The sequence below is a fragment of the Scyliorhinus torazame genome, chromosome 17 (genome assembly GCF_047496885.1).
Source record: "Scyliorhinus torazame isolate Kashiwa2021f chromosome 17, sScyTor2.1, whole genome shotgun sequence".
NCBI lineage: Eukaryota > Metazoa > Chordata > Chondrichthyes > Carcharhiniformes > Scyliorhinidae > Scyliorhinus > Scyliorhinus torazame.
In genome coordinates, this window is record NC_092723.1 from 160,969,097 (window position 1) to 160,986,949 (window position 17,853).

Here is a 17,853-nt window from a genome sequence, read left to right on the forward strand (position 1 = left end):
TGTTCCGGATTGTCAATAGTGAGAGGTTGGAGGCGGCCAAGTTGCTCGAGTCATCCAACACCCCCAGCATAGGTTGTTGACCGCCTGGGTTCTGGTGAGACATGATGGAAGCGATGGTGCCTTGTGTTTCAGTTGTCAAAATCCTCGCAAGATCCTGATGTTGATTTTGATCCTCCTGCATCCTGGGTTTTGGCTTTCGTGTGCCATGTAGACGACTTTATCATGCGGATTACCTTGTATTTCTGCATCTCCACTGTTATCCTTGATGGCGTCAATTTACAAGGAAGAGAATGGCTTGGACATGATGGCCTGTACCGCTGATCATCCTGATTTAACAAGTTCATAGCATGTTTAGCCAAATATTGAATACGGGATTTATGCACAGTCTTTATCCCAAATGTATTCGAGTCTTACATGGTCTGATAATCCTTGTGGTGTCTTGCCTAGAAGGAAGATGAGCAGAGCCGGAGTGGGTGGTGGGTGGTGGTGGTGGTGGTGGTGGTGGTGGTGGTGGTGGGGGGGGGGGGCAGGAGTTGGTAGGGTTAGTTAGTCCACGTTATGATTGAGGAAGGTCCCCCCCAGTTTGGTCACTGTCAGTGTGGAATCTGCACGTTCTCCCAGTGTCTGCTTGCGTTTCTCCAGGTGCTCCGGTTTCCTCCCACAAGACATGAACATACTACAGTGAGAGTGGCTTCACAGCTGTCGGCGCAACATTGAGGGCCGAAGGGCCTGTACTGCGCTGCAATGTTCTATGTTCTAGAAGGAGGCCATTCGGCCCATCGAGTCTGCACCGACCCACTTAAGCCCTCACTTCCACCCTATCCCTGTAACCCAATAACCCCATCTAACCTTTTTTTTTGGTCACCAAGGGAAATTTATCATGGCCAATTCACCTAACCTGCACTTCTTTGGACTGTGGGAGGAAACCGGAGCAAACCCACGCAGACACGGGGAGAATGTACATACTCCGCACAGACAGTGACCCAGTGGGGAATCGATCCTGGGACCCTGGCGCTGTGAAGCAACAGTGCTATCCACTTGTGCTACCTTGCTGTTAGGTCATTTGGACATTCTGAATTCTCCTTGTGTACCTGAACAGGCGCCGGAATGTGGCAACTAGGGGCTTTTCACAGTAACTTCATTGCAGTGTGACTGTTTTTGTTGCTATTGGAACTTTTCGGAGAAGGGTGGCCCTGAGTATGGGATGGTAGGTCCGTGATCGGGCTAAGGAACACGTTGGGGACTCCCATGCACACAATGACTTCAGTTATGCGCTGTACTTGTTTTGCATTGATACCTATGGTATTTTCCTCTTTTGTTTTGATACGACCAATGTAAAAAGAAAACTTGAAAACTTTAACAAAAATATTTTTTGTTTTATTTGGCACTGTTGATCATGCCATCCTCCTTTAACTGCTCTCCTTGTCCAGCTCTGTAGAACTGCACTTTCATGATTCGCTCTTATCTGTCCAAACTGTATCGCTAGCAATTGCTTTTCCCTCTCTTGCAGTCACCTTCAGTCCCCCAAGAATCTAACTTTGGTTCTCTCATCTGTGTGTTGCCCCACAGTACCATCATTTTCAGACATAGGAATCAACTTCCACATTAACATCTACATCTGCACCATGTATTTCCATCATAGATCATTGAATTTACAGTGCAGAAAGAGGCCATTCGGCCCATCGAGTCTGCACTGGCCCTTGGAAAGAGCACCCTAATTAAGGCCACGTCTCCACCTTATCCCTGTAACCTAACCTAACCTTTTTGGACACTAAGGGCAATTTAGCATGGCCAATCCACCTAACCTGCACATCTTTGGGCTGTGGGAGGAAACCGGAGCACCCGGAGGAAACCCACGCAGACACGGGGAGGACTCGCAGACAGTGATCCAGCCAGGAATCGAACCTGGAACCCTGGAGCTGTGAAACAACAGTGCTAACCACTGTACTACCATGCTGCCCAAAGTGCAATCTTTCAGCTGAAACGTTAAACTGAGGCACTATCTGCACTCAGGTGAACCTAAAAAACGTCACTGCATTATTTTGAAGAGGAGCAGGGGAATTTCTCCTTGGCCAATATTAATCTATCAACACCTCAAAAATAGATTAACCTGTCTCACCACATTGTTATTTGTGGGAGTTTCATGTACGCACAATAGTTTCCTATATTACAACAATCACAGCACTTCAAAAATACTTGGTTGGCTGTCGAGCACTTTCAAATGTCCGATGGTCATGAAAAGCAGAACACATTTATTTTTTTCCTTTTATAACCTCACACCGCTCTTTTATTGCAATATCTCCCAGTCCATTCCATACTACATGCTTCATTTCTTTATTCTGGTCTCTTATGAACTTTGCCACCCTTCCACCTCTCATTTTCCTTTCAGAAAATTTGCTAAATCCATCTCTTGGACCAAGCTTTTAGTACTCCTCCTAATCTCTCACTCCCATGCAAGCATCTGTCTTTTTCTATAAATGTTGCCTGAAAAGTGCCGTGCGACTTGGTGTTAAAGACATCAGATCAATGCAAGCTGTTGCATTCCACAGGATGAGCACATTACTTTTAACATGCATATTTAAAATACCCACCGCAAGCAGACTTTCAAAAGGTTACACAAAAGACAGAATTTTAAACCATAATGTGCAACAACCTTTTCAGACAGTTATTCAAAAACCTTGGCTGGAAATTTCTGGCTATCACGTTGGCAGGATCATCTTGTCCTCCTGGCAGTGCAGCCCGCCGTGGGTTTCATGACGGCGAACGATGCATTCAACGGGAAACCCTGTTGACAACGACGGGAGCATATGATCCCGCCGCCAGCCAATGGCGGGCCGCCTCCATTGCCATGAAACAAGCGGTGGTTGCACTGAAAACCAGCTCTTGTATTATACAAAAATACAATTTAACCATCTACATTAATTTAGTGTTAGTGGGAACAAGAGATTGCAGTGCAAAGAATAGCTGCAGATATAAAAATAATCTCATACTTTCTATATATTTGGATATATCTCATGCTAGCTTACAAGAAATCCACCACAATAAGAACAAAAATTACACTTCCAGCATTTTGGAAATGTAATTTAAGCTATTCTTAACAAGAGTCAACAGTCTGGTAGCCCGGCGAAGGATTTTTCAGTGGAAGGATGCGAGGCCCGAGCGTGGAATCCTGGATCAACGATATGGCGGGGTTTATTAAATTGGAGAGGGTGAAATTAGCCTTAAGGGGATCGGTGCAAGGGTTCTTCAGATGGTGGCAACCGTTCCAAGACTCCCTGGCAGAACGTTAGAAGATGGTCAGCAGCAGCAGTTAGAAGTTCATGTTTAAAATGCTTTTGGCAATAATTTAGGGTTGTATGACACACATTGGTACCATGATGGTACCCATATTCCCATCCTTCACTATATAAGATATCCACTGTCACCTGTTCCTGTCATTCCTCCAAACGACAGGCAGAATATGCTGCCCCAAATGTTGAGGCCTATCAGTTCTTCCAATGAATTATTTTATGGTAACAATGCTCTTCAGGACAAATTTGACTTGGTGTAACTGTAAATTTATCTACCTCAATGCTTCCTTACATAGGAAGAGTAGACCAATCGGCCCTTAAAGCCTGTCCCGCTATTTAAGAACATGGTTAATATGATTGTGGTCTCAGCTCCACTTTCTTGTCTTGGCCCATAACCCTCGACTCCCCTGTCTAACATGAATCTGTCTATCCATCTAACCTAGTCACATGGATTTATATGCACGAACCACATGCAATGGCATCCTGATGTCTCATGCTAGCAGACCTAGAAGAGAGACATTAAGGAGGTGAAAATTAAGGAGCTGACAATTAAAGATTCAAAGGCTGAGTCACCACATCATTACCCAGCAACCCTGAGAATTGGTAACTCGCCTCCGAGCAACTTGGAAGTGAGCATACCATGTGATGTGGGGTGAAAGAAATGAGCAGCTCTTAAATTATGGACAAATGATTGTAAGTACATACATGTTCTAGAATGTTCCCGGGAAAGCATATAGTTTGCAAGGGGTGGCGTATAGGTCAAACACTGCAGTGCAGAGTTTAGAAAGCAGGTGTTGCCCAGGTTTTGGAGACCAGCTCCTATTTTGTGCATCTGTTGCCATTTCAAGGAGATTTTCTCTGCAGGAAAAAGTATTTTCTGTGGAGGTGCTATTCCATCACCACTGCCAAGTATATCTGAAATTAAAAAAGGAAAATTAATGGACGAAAACAACTATTTTAAAAACCATAACATTGAACGAAACGCGTCAGGGTCAATTGTTTACACTGAAACAGATGGACTCCACATCATTAGTGTTATTGTATACACCATTTGCACAACTGTATAAAATGACTCGGGAATCAAGAAGAAACAATTTTTGAGCCGTCTATAGGGTGTTAAATTGCTTGGCAACTAAAACAAGTCACTTGAAATAAATTTGATCATTCATTTCTGACGTACTAAGTTCCTGTTTTGCTATTGTTTACATTGCTTAAATATTGAATACCCAATTCAGGTATCCAAATTTGGGTGGCATGGTGGCACGGTGGTTAACACTGCTGCTTCACAGCTCCAGGGACCCAGGTTCAATTCTGACCTGAGGTGATTGTGTGGAGTTTGCACATTCTCCCAGTGGCTGTGTGGGTTTCCTCCGACAGTCCAAAGAGGTGCAGGTTAGGTGGATTAGCCATGCTAAATTGCCTCTTAAGTGTCCAATGGTTGGGTGGGGTTATGGGGATAGAGCAGGGGATTGAGCTGCTCGTAGAAAAATACTTTTCACTGTACCTCGGAACACGTGACAATAAACAAATCCAATCCAATCCGATTGGGGCTAGGTGGGGTGGTCTTTCAATGGATCAGTGTAAACTTGACGGGCTGAATGGCTTCCTTCTGTGCTGCAGGAATTCTATGATTCAAATTGTTCTTGTGTGCAGCCTACTCCGGACTCAAGATTGTGCCACACAGGGGGTGGGGGCACTCACTAAAGGTCAATACATCTCCACAATGGAAAATAAGCCAAAATTACACATGATCTGAGAGTTGCGCCAGGTTGTATGTCTGAAGTACAGCACTAGTATAAGGCTTACAGCAATATTAACTGCTTTGAATGAGGCACAGTCTATATCAAATAACTTAGTGTCAACATCCAGCACCCCAGTCAGGTGCAACACAGGTCAGATCCCTTATCCTGGTTTCTACTCTAAAATCCAAGTATCCATTTCAGAACAGACCAGGAATTTGTTCCATTTCTGTGAAATGTTTTGAATGGATATACTTGCCTGTGCAAGACCTTGATCTTACCTTTATGAATTGCAATGATTTACCGTGAAAAACATTGATCTAACAGCTCGAGAACATATTTTGAATCCACACTAATAGAAGTGAAAATACTGAGCAGTGCATCAATAAAATAGAATAATGCATCAATAAAATAGAATAATAGTACAAAATTGGAATAGTTCTTCTGGACCTGGGGAGATTGGTAATCTAGCAATGAATATCATGGAGAAGTCAAAATTATGTGGATGATCTGAAATATTATGCCAGAATTGAATAAAAATACAAGTCAAAGATTTAACATATAAGGAATCACCCAAAGGGAACAATAAATCTACAGAAGCCAGTTTAGGATAATTGGAAGATCGAAGAGAACAGTGGATCGGTAGATTGCAGATAGCAGCAATATTTTAATTAATTCAAGTATCACCTTGGCTTAGCCAGTGCCATTCTTGAACTAGGGACATGTTAAAAGCACCACTACAAAACTTGATCATAATTCAAGTTGACACCTCAATGCATTAAAGGGAGTGCTGCACTGTTGGGAGATGTTATCTTTCAAGAGCAATGCTAAACTGAAGGTCTGTGTCTGTTCAAATGGATTCATGCAATCACACAATGCAATTTTTAAAGAACAGATATTTAAGTAACCATGCACCACACACAGACCAACTACTCATCTGCAGATTGTGGGGCCTCATTGTGCATACTTGAACACTTCCATTTGTTTCATTACATGTTAGATGTGATTGTAAGTAGCTCAAGGCATCCTGCAAACATGTGTTAAGTAATGGGTTAAGAGGCATTGCAATTAGTTGTCTCATTTATGTTAAGTATCCATTAATTGACACTGATATGTAAAGGGGCTTCAGGTGGCCTCTATCAGGTGATGTATAGTGAGAGTTTTGTGCAAAGGCTGTTGGAATGAAATAAATGGGTGTTTGTGAAAATGGAACAGAACTTTAGACTCTTCATATCACAGCAATTAAAACGTCTAACAACATGTTTAATGCACAATCTACACACGGGAGAAAAGAATAGACGCTGATAGATTGAGATAAGATAGGTTGGGAGAAGACTTTTGTGGAGCATAAACAAAGACCAACTGCAATGAGTGGACTGTTTTGGTACTGTACATTCCATGTAATAACACCCCAATGCTGCAGAATTTCCAGCCTTTGATCTGCTCTTGCCACAGTATTTATGTGGCTGGTCCAGGTAAGATTCCAGTAAGTTGTCGATGGTGGGGAATTCGACAACGGTAATCCTATTGAATGACATGTGGACGTGGTTAGATTCTCTCATTAGATGTGGTTATTGCTTGGTACAAATGCTACTCCTCACTTCTCAGCCCAAGCCTAGCCGTTGTTCCAGTGATAAAATGGAAAGAGTGACTTGTAGCGTATCACAGGCACGTAATTCTGGAACCTTAAAGAGGTTTACAAACAAGAAGAAATCATTTGTTGTATCATGAATGTAAGGGAGAATCAGAGCTTTCCAATTAATCTGGAATCATAAAGCGGAATACAGATAACTGTATTTGAGGAGGAGAGTGAAAGACCAATTGTTTGTGGAATTAAATTAAGCAAGCTAAATCCCACTTTGGTAATATTGTAGAAGGACATGAAGCACCTGCACACAATACAGAGAACAGTCATTAGAAAAGATTTGGGTGTGAGTATTGGATGTTTATTGAAATTCTTCATTCATTGGGAAGCTGACAATAAGAATGAGAAAGGAGAAGACAACTAGCAACAGGCACTTAGTACCAGCTGGCCTGTTGTTACCCTCCCTCTGATCTCTCCACTCTCAGACTAATATTATCATCTTTTTAAAATAAATTTAGGAGTACCCAATTCATTTTGTCCAATTGAGAGGCAATTTAGTGTGGCTAATCCACCTACCCTGCACATCTTTAGGTTGTGGAGTCGAAACCCATGCAAACAAGGGGAGAATGTGCAAACTACACAGGGACAGTGACCCAGAGCTGGGATTGAACCTGGGACCTCAGTGCAGTGAGGCAGCTAACCACTGCGCCACGTGCTGCCCGTTCAGAACAATATAACTACATCTCCCACATCATAAACCATTAGTGTTACCAACTCTTTGCAAGTTTGAACCAACAATAATTCAATACAATTGCTCAATAGAGAACGTGTTCAGTAAACCTGATTTTTGTTTAAGGACTTTTTGATCAAGACATTCATCGGCAGCAAATTTCCAGTGCGAGTACAGAAACAAGATGAAAAAAACATTGCAAAAAATTCAGTGCAGAAAATCTTACAGCTAAAAGGTTAAGTATCAACCTGAATTCCAATTATTTTGTTGGAAACTCAATAATTATATCTCTTAGCTTGCTCTCTTTTTCATGCTCCTTCTGTTTGGCATGATTCTGCCTGTTAAAATAAATGAGGGTAAATCAATCAAAGGAGTGCAGTGGCATAATGTGGATCAGGAATGGACACTACCTTGTGGAATAGACTGTTCATCAAGTAGTACCACTGATACTATAATTTATTGAGAGCATTGTTATAAATCAATAAGACAATTTGGAGTAGTGCACGCAGTTTTGGACATTGAAAGCACCGGGGAAAGCTCATTCGGAGGCCACAATGGTTATTCTGTAAACTTGGGCTCTAAATGAGTGATATTCATCAGAAAGGTTGGAGTGAATGCCAGTGTCCTTTAAAATGAAGCATAGATCTAATGACAATGAAAACTGTTTAATTTGAATCGGGAGTGCAGAACTTACATAGTCTGGATACATAGATTAAATTAAAAAGCCTCAAGTAAGATCAGAGAACAAGTGGAACAGACACCAAGCAAATGCAGAGCTAACTCATTCAACAACAAAAAAACTATGCGCTGAACTTACTTTGATCTTTTTGCATAGGTTGCTTCGGTTTCTCTTGTAGAGTCACTGCATTGGTGTACAAAGCAGTTCCAGGCATAGGTCCTAAGAGTTTGTTCTTTGGTACCTCCGTAATTGGGGATGTTGCACCCCAACTTGCTGCCCCTGACTCCATGTTCTTCTCTTTCACAATACCAGAGAAAGGTGCCACGGAGCTGCAGGGTTGGTTCTTGCAAGCTGCAGTGTTCGAGGCCTCTATTACTTTGTCAACTATGGTCATCATTCATTTCTGTAAGAACATGGATTAAATCAAAGCCAATTAGATACAGCACTGGAAAGCCATTAACTATGAAAAAACTTCACTGGTGTGCTCTATACCCATCCCAAACCCTATAATGGATTTGTATTCCTTTATTCTTCAAAATAAGCTCCCCTCTCCATAATATAAGCATTGCTTTAAACTACCATAATTCTAAAGGGGGAAATTTGACTAATTTGCTTTGTCCATGAGAGCACTGCATCATCATGACTTTCTTATCATGCAGTTCACTGCAGAGATACAAATGATAAATTTGTGCCCAAGTTCAGACTTTAACTTTTTTTTTTAACAAGGCTGCAAAAAATTCAATTCTCTGGACACAATGGTCTCAGTTTATTCCTGTTTTCTCACACATTTTGCGGTCTCAAGCGCAGGGAAAGTCACAATTACTCAAAATGCATTTTCGTTGGGCAGCACGGTGGCGCAGTGGGTTAGCCCTGTGGCCTCACGGCGCCGAGGTCCCAGGTTCGATCCCAGCTCTGGGTCACTGTCCATGTGGAGTTTGCACATTCTCCCTGTATTTGCGTGGGTTTCGCCCCCACAACCCAAAGATGTGCAGGCCAGGTAGATTGGCCACGCTAAATTGCCCCTTAATTGGAAAAAACAAATTGGGTATTCTAAATTTATTAACAAAAAAAAATGCATTTTCGTGGCTGAGATTACTGCATGCTTTAAAACTATAGTCAAATCCAGATGTGTCAATCCTTGGGGGGGGGGGGGGGGGTCCCCCGTTCACTCCCGCCCCGAGGGCCGCCCCACCCTCACGCTGCTCAATCGGGCGGTTTTATTAGTATGGCGTAGGCAGTGTCTTGGCATTCACAAAGCAATATGACTTCTTGGACTTTCCTAACCCAAGAACACAAGCAGCAGCTTCTCAGTGCTATCCATGTTGGCGAACGCCAGAGCAGTGACACATTCATTGCTCCACTTTTCACCATTAGATGTTCCACCTTTAAACTTCAAAGAGTGGTCAAAGAGAAGACTGGTAAAACAAGGTCTAGTTTCATCTCTATTAAAAATGTCCCCCTACATTCCGCCATCGAAAGTGAACAAGACTGTTTTAGAAACAACCATCTGCTTTTACTGGAGTAACTGCCATACCCTCGCCATTTACTGTACAGAAGACGATGCCATGCCTGATCTTGAATCAATAATAATAATTTTTATTAGTGTCACAAGTAGGCTTACATTAACACTGCAATGAAGTTACTGTGAAAATCCCCTAGTTGCCACACTCCAGCACCAGTTCGGGTATACAAAGGGAGAATTCAGAATATCCAAATCATCTAAAGTTGTCTTTCGGGACTTGAGGGAGGAAACCGGAGCACCCAAAGGAAACCCACGCAGACACAGGGGAGAGCGTGCAGACTCCTCACAGTGACCCAAACGGAAATCGAACCCGGGACCCTGGCGCTGTGAAGCAACAGTGTTAACCACTGTGCTACCGTGTCACCCAGTCTCGTCATCTGTCGCTGCAGGTGAATTCCACATAGCCCAGTTTTGCCAGGGCATCTCCACTTTCTGTAGGATTGGACTGGAGATCCTGCTTATCGAACTGCCCCAAGATGTTTGCCTTGTATTTCATAATGATGGACAAACTAATTGGTGGAATCTCCCATTCATTCATGCCATGGTTTTCCACTTGCTGTGTCAATTTTGCTTTTTTCCCCTAGCAACAGCACTTGACTTTCTCACAGGTTTAGCATTACTCACAGGCTTTGTACCTCCTTTCACAGGGAGATTTCAATGTCAAATGATGACTTGCCCAGTGCGCCATGACTTTGCACTCGTGTAGTCTGACTCAATTCTAGTCAGCGTGGTCATATGATAATCTTAGACAAATTCAGCTAATCCAGAGTTATCAGTGCTAAATTTCAGATCATTTGATGCACTGGTCTATAGAATTTGCTTTTCTGCCGGCAGAAATGGTTGACAATTTCAACCCTAGAGCTGGTTTAGCACAGGGCTAAAGAGCTGGCTTTTAAAGCAGATCAAGGCAGGCCAGCAGCATGGTTCAATTCCCATACCAGCCTCCCCGAACAGGCGCTGGAATGTGGCGACTAGGGGCCTTTCAAACTTCATTTGAAGCCTACTGGTGACAATAAGCGATTTTCATTTCATTTTATTTTCATAAACAGAATTTTATGTCATAGGAGTGTGTACAGTTTGAAATCACAACACCATAGCAATATTGAATGTCTTTGTACTTCTAATTTGATCAATACCTCGTATTCCTCCCATAACTAGATTTATTCTTGGGAGTACAATTCACAGGATGATATAAACCATGTATTTTAAAAAGTGTGAACCTATCAACGTTTTGTGTCCACACACCTGTCATGGTCACGTACAGATAACGAGGAGCACTGTAGGGTACACAAATGAGTCAAAATAATCTTCTAGTCAATGTTGTCAGACCACAGGGTAGCACGGTGGGGCAGTGGTTAGCACTGCAGCCTCACAATACCGAGGACTCAGGTTTGATCCTGGCCCCGGGTCACTGTCCGTATGGAGTTTGCATGTTCTCCCAGTGTCTGCGTGGGTCTCACCCCCACAACCCAAAAATGTGCAGGGTAGGTGGTTAGCCATGCTAAACTGCCCCTTAATTGGAAAAAAAGAATTGGGTACTCTAAATTTATATATTTTTAAATATTGTCAGACCAGAGATGTTTTACCCCATTCCTGGTCATTATTCATCCTACAATCAATCTGAAGAAAAGTCCAGAGACACAACGGGCAAGATCTGAAACTAATTTTCCAGAATAATTTTGGAATTATTAGGGTGGTATGGTAGCACAGTGGTTGACTGTTGCTTCACAGCGCCAGAGCCCCAGGTTCCAATCGGCTTGGGCCACTGTCTGTTAGGAGTCTGCACGTTCTCAGTGTGTCTGCGTGGGTTTCCTCCGGGCGCTCCGGTTTCTTCCCACAAATCCCGAAAGACGTGCTGTTAGGTAATTTGGACATTCTCAACTCTCCCTCTGTACCCGAACAGGCGCCGTAATGTGGCGACCTGGGGCTTTTCACAGTAACTTCATTGCAGTGTTAATGTATGCCTACTTGTGACAATAATGATTGTTATTTTATTAATACCCATGGGTAAATTTCTATATTCCAATTGTAAGATTCAAAACCTAAACAAGAATCTCAAAGTACATGCACAATAATCTAGTACCTTAAATGGACACCAAATGAAGTATTGAATGAAAGTTAGGCTGGAGAATGCGGGAAGTAATGAAACATCTGTAATATCCACAGGAAATCAGCTTGGCTGATGATATGGGCCCTTAAACATTGGCACTCTCTCTCTCCAACAGTATTTCTTAATGTCCATGGTCTTATTCCTTGGGGACCTTGTTCGTGAATGAAAATGAAGACCGAGGTATCAATTCAGGGCAGCCATCTTCACTACATGTGGCAAAAAGTACAAGCAAAGAGAGAGAGAGAGAGAGAGACAGACAATTGGGCTCACTTGAAAGCCTTTTGTGGAAAACACCATTTCTCATCACCTATGCTATTTATGCCTGATGATCAACTCCAGATTCCAGAATCAAATCACCTTGAATCTACCCTGGAATAAAGCACAGAGCTTTAGGACACAACAGTGCAGCACCAGCTACTATACAGATTCCAAAATCAAATTACCTTGAATCTACCCTGGAATTAAGCACAGGGCTTTAGGACACAACAGTGCAGCACCAGCTACTATACCCTCCTGAACTGAATATAGATCTTTAAAAGCTGAATTTGCACAAAATTTATAGGCAAAACATATTGAAATACAAGTGTAGAAATGCTTTGAAAATTTTAAAATAGCACAACACCATTTATTCTATTTGAAGCAGCTGGCAATCAATGCTCAACAGTTGCTATGCAAGGCAGCATGGAAAGATGTGATGGGGATAAAAGTTTCTCTTAAGAGTAAAGCATACAAATATTTGATGTAAAATAGTTAGGATTGGCCATAGCATACTGATGTAATTTCATGTAACGTCATTGTTAAGGGATACAACTTTACAGTAAGAATCTGTCTGTGGAGTTTCCACTTTCTCCTAGCGTCTGCGTGGGTTTCCTCTGGGTGCTTCGGTTTCCTTCCACAGTCTAAAGATGTGCAGGTTAGGTAGATTGGCCTTGCTAAATTGCCCCTTAGTGTCCAAAAAGGTTAGGTGGGGTTACTGGATAGGGTGGAGATGTATGGTGCTCTTTCCAAGGGCTGGTGCAGACCCGATGGGTCGAATGGCCTCCTTCTGCACTGTAAATTCTATGATTCTAAGACATCATACAATGATGCAATAAAAGGGGAATCATTTGGCCCTTCTTGGCTCTGCCAGCTCTTGAAACAGTTGATGCAGAGGATCAGACATGATCCTATTGAATGGCAGAACAGGTTTTACAGACTATGTCATACTCCTATTTCTTATATTATGAAAAGAGGAAAATAATAACAATAGCTTATTGTCACAAGTCGGATTCAATGAAGTTACTGTTAAAAGCCCCTAATCGCCACATTCTGGCGCCTGTTCGGGGAGGCCGGTATGGGAAAAAGGCCAATACTGACAGCAATTAAGGTGTATATGAAAGAATGGGAGGTAAGGGGCAGGAGTTGTAAAAAAAAAAGCATTGTGTTTATGCTCAAAGAACATAATTACAGATATCTCCACACATATCAATGTGATACACTAAAGGGCACAAAGACTTAGCTGTGAATGGAGTCACTTCTTAATCTCTGATCTAGCTTCACTCAAGCAAATCCTCAATCTTAGGTGGTTTGTGTTTTTTTCAAAAGAGTATTTTATCATGTTAAAAAGTATCAAATTTCTTCATACAATTAATTACTTAAGGCAAATATTCACCAGGCAGCTGAGCTGTGCAAACCAAGGAAGTGTCAGCGCCAAAGTTCAGTCTGTGCTGATCTGTTGACTGCAACCAGCCACAGAGCCTTGGGCTAGAACGAGGGAAACAAAAAATGGATGGAGTCTGCATCCTGATCATTTTCAAGAAACCACAGCTAAAATTGTGCATGTGAAGATCAAGCAATGAGGTAGGCCTAGATAATGGCCTGCTACACTGCACCAAATATAGGCATATTGTATTATATGTTTTTTGGTACAGTTAGGGTTAAAAGCCTGGGATAGTATTTGATTGTTACAGTTATGTTTTTAAAAAGCCTATTTGAAAAGAAGCAACCACTTTTTGGAGTCAGAAGTGCAATTAAGGCATCATAAAAGCAACATCAGAATTCATTTCAGCCAGGATAATTGTTTGACGTTGGGCTAATGGAATTTTGTTTATACAAGACCTGTACACAGTTATAAACAACTGCAAAACAGAACACCCGGAGACCTTGTTCATAGTGGCCGGGGACTTCAACAAGGCCAACCCCAAGAGTGTACTGGCAAAATTCCACCAGCACATCTCCTGTCCCATCAGGGCCAACAACACTCTTGACTACAGCTACTCAAAAATCAAGGGCAACGGTTATGGAAGGGCTGGGTGGGACAGACGTACCATTCCTGCTATGGGATGAGGGCCAGAGGGGTAGCGATTCTGTTAAATAAGAGCACGATGTTCAAAGCGACGAAGATGGTAACAGACCCAGGGGGACGGTACATCATGGTCAGCGGGGCCCTGGATGGGGCACCGGTAGTACTCTTCAACGTGTACGCTAACTGAGACGCCGCGGAATTCATTAAAAAGAGCATGGTGCCAATCCCCGACATAGCAACGCACCGACAGATCATTTGGGGGGGGGGGGGGGGGGGGGGGGGGGAAAGAGAGACGTTAACTGCGTACAGGACCCACGGGCAGACAGGTTGAATCCCAGAACGGGGAAGACCTCTAACATGGTGAAGGAACTTGGTCGCTTCATGGGGCAGATGGGGGAGGCAGTGGGCCCATGCAGGTTCACCCACCCAGGGGAGAAAGAGTTCTCCTTTTCCCCAGTTCACAACGTATACTCAAAGATTGACTTTGTGCTGGTCGGAAAAATCGGTGCTCCCAGGGCTGGTCAAGGCGGTGCACTCCACAATCGTAATCTCCGACCATGTTCCACATTATATGGGTGTGAGGTTGTAGATAGGTCATACCCAACACCCCACATGGAGGTTGGACACTGCCCTACTGGCCGACAAGGCCTTCAGCGAGAAGGTATCAGAGGCCATAGAGGAGGACATGGCAAACAACCAAAATGGGGAGGTCTCACCCACATTCTGGGAGGCGCTAAAGACCGTGATTAGAGGGGAAATTATTGCCTTCAAAGCGCAAAGGGATAGAGAAGAGAGCGTGGCTAGGCAGCAGCTGGTGAACTCCATACTGGAGGTAGACCGTATATACTCCGAGGCCCGGACCATAGCGCTCTTGGCGGAGAGGAAAAAAATCTACAAATTAACTTTGACCTGCTCTCCATGAGGAAAGCAGTGCACCAACTCTGCCAGGCACGGGGGACCCTATGCGAACACGGGGACAAAGCCAACCGCCTGTTGTAGTGCACCAGCTGAGAAAGCAGGCAGCCACCAGAGAGATTGCGCAAATTAGGGGCAACAGAGGCACGCTAGAAATGGACCCACTTTGAGGGGTTTTATCGGGGACTGTACACCTCAAGAGCCCCCACGAGGGGATTCGGGAATGAAGCGGTTCCTCGATGGACTGGACATGCCAGTCGTGGGGGAGGACAGAAAACGGACCCTGGGAGCACTGCTAGAACTCGGAGAGATCATGGAGAGTACAAACTCTCCTGCACCTGCAGGAGATGTTCACAGACTCGCTGGCAAGGGGCACACTGCCACCAATGCTAGGACAAGCCTCAATCTTGCTAATACCTAAGAAAGACAAAGACCCGACTGAATGCGGTTCATACAGACCCATCCCGCTACTCAACGTAGACGCCAAAATATTGGCCAAGATCCTAGCCATAAGGTTAGAAGACTGCGTACCAGAGATGGCCGCAGAGGATCAAACTGGCTTTGTCAATGGTAGACCGCTAACATCGAACAACAGGCGCCTGCTGAAAAATGATCATGACCCCATCCGGGGACAGAGCACCCGAGGTGATCGTCTCCCTGGACGCAGAAAAGGTCTTCGACAGAGTCGAGTGGAAGTACCTAATAGAATTGCTGGAGCGGTTCGGGCCCAGAAAAGGATTCACCTCACGGGTGAAACTCTTGTACAATGCTACCATGGCAAGCGTATGGACAAACACCAGCTCCCAGTTCTTCCAGCGGCACAGGGGCACCAGGCAGGAATGCCCGCCGTCACCTCTGCTGTTCGCACTAGCGATTGAACCATTAGCGATCGCTCTCAGAACAGAAAGAACTGGAGGGGGATCCAAAGAGGAGGCAGAGAGCATAGAGTCTCGCTCTACGTGGATGACCCACAAAGCAGCATGGAAGGAATCATCACACTCCTGAAAGAGCAGCATGGAAGGAATCATCATGCTCCTCAAAGAGTTTGGTGCCTTCTCGGGCTATAAATTCAGCATGAGCAAAAGTGAGATTTTCCCAGTGAACCCGCAAGGGGGAGGGGCAGCACTGGTGGGATTGCCGTTTAAACAAGACCGACACAAATTCCACTACCTGGCGATCCAAATCGTTCATGACTGGACAGGGATCCACAAATGGAACCTGGCCAGTCTGAAAGAGGAAGTCAAAAGGGACCTGCAGAGGTGGAACACACTCCCACTCTCCTGGCAGGGAGAGTACAGACAACCAAAATGAATACTGTACTGCCCAGATACTTCTTCCTACTAAGATCCATCCTGATCTATATCCCCAAGTCCTTTTCAACCCACTAGGGACAAATTAATCATGGCGTTTGTATGGGGAGGAAAGAATGCTAGGATCACAAAGAAACCAGAAACAAAATCCAGGGGAGGGCTAGCCCTCCCAAACATACCACTGGGCAGCGACAGCGGAAGACTGATGGGATTTGATAAAGGAGCCAGAGGCCGAGTGGGTGCGCGCGGGAGCGGCCGATTGGGTGCGCGCGGGGGAGGCCTCCTGCAAGGGGACCTCTCTCCGGCCCTCGCCACGGCGGCACTCCCTTCCCCACCCAACAAACACCCCAGCAGCAATAGCTACCCTCCAGACGTGGAACCAACTACGGCAGCAATTCGGACTGACCAAAATGTCCGACAAAGCCCCCATCAGCAATAACACCAGCACCACCTTCAAAAAGTGGAGACAGGCTGTGTGTGTGTGTGTGGGGGGGGGTGCGCATTGACAGTCAGTGACCAATATACTGACGGTAGGGTCACAACACTGGAAGAACTGACACAGAGTCCAACTAAATAAAGGCAACAAACTCAGATACCTGCAGCCCTACGGAAGGAGACAAGGGCATATCCGTGACCACCACGGCAGACACTATTAGAAGAGCTACTGGGCACAGACGTCCGAGGCAGAGGGAACTGTGGTGGCATGTACGAACGACTGCTAAGAGAGAGCAGACACCAAACTGGACACGTCAAGGAGGAAATGGGAGGAAGACGTGGGGTTCGAAAAAGGGTAGGGATTCTGGAGCGAAGCACTGCACAGAGCCAACTCTACCTCCACATGCGCAAGGCTCAACTTAATGCAGTTAAAAGTGGTACATAGAGCCCACTTGACCAGAACCTGAATGAACAGGTTCTTCCCGGAGGTGGAGGATAGATGTGAACGGTGCCAAGGAGGCCCGGCCAACCACGCCCACATGTTCTGGTCTTGCCTCAGCCTTGCTGAGTACTGGACAGTCTTCTTCGAGGCAATGTCCAAAGTGGTGGGGATGAGGGTGGAGCCATGCCCGAATGTAGCGGTCTTCGGGATATCAGACCAGCCAGATCTCTTCATGGGGAGGAGGGCGGAAGCCCTTGCCTTTGCCTCCCTGATTGCCCGCCATAGAATCCTGCTTGGTTGGCGATGAGCAGCACCACCTAAAGCTGCAGACTAGACTGGCTGTCCGACCGATCAGAATTTCTCCAAATGGAGAAAATCTAATTCACCATCGATGGGTCGGAAGAGGGTTTCCACAAAACATGGGAGCCATTCACCTGACTGTTCCGAGACCGGTTTGTAGCCAACACAAATAAATAAACAGCCAGTAGCCAGGGAAAAATAGCCAGAACAAGATAGAAAGAGGAAAGCGAGGGAGGACGAGGGGGTGGGGAGGGCAATGAGAGGTAGCAAAACCCAGCAAGAAAAAATGGAGGTGAGCTTGGGGGGGGGGAAAGAGAGAAGAAATAGGGAGGATTGTATGCTGAGCCAGACGGCGACAGATGGAAATAGAGAAACCTAAGAAAAACGAACGGCAATGTATATAATTTTGAAAATGCCAATACAAAGATTTTTTTTAATTTTTTTTTTTTTTTTTTTAAATCAAGGGCGCCTACCGTTCCATCCCCCGACTGCACTTTGGAAAATCAGACCAT

The 17,853-nt window shown here is 44.6% G+C and overlaps 1 protein-coding gene across 8 annotated transcripts in view; it reads right to left on the reverse strand.

Moving 5' to 3' along the window:
- Positions 1 to 17,853, reverse strand: part of usp42 (ubiquitin specific peptidase 42) — a 147,133-nt gene that overhangs the window by 113,331 nt on the left and 15,949 nt on the right. For 7 of the 8 annotated variants that reach the window (XM_072481510.1, XM_072481509.1, XM_072481512.1 and 4 more), the window contains exons 2-3: positions 8,162 to 8,426; positions 3,996 to 4,205 (exon numbers count right to left, since the gene is read on the reverse strand). In XM_072481510.1, the coding sequence (XP_072337611.1) occupies positions 3,996 to 4,205; positions 8,162 to 8,420 (469 nt within the window). In that variant the 5' untranslated portion in view covers positions 8,421 to 8,426. Of the gene's footprint in view, positions 1 to 3,995; positions 4,206 to 8,161; positions 8,427 to 11,628; positions 11,807 to 17,853 lie in introns of those variants that run through there. The other variant, XM_072481511.1, reaches the window with a different exon arrangement.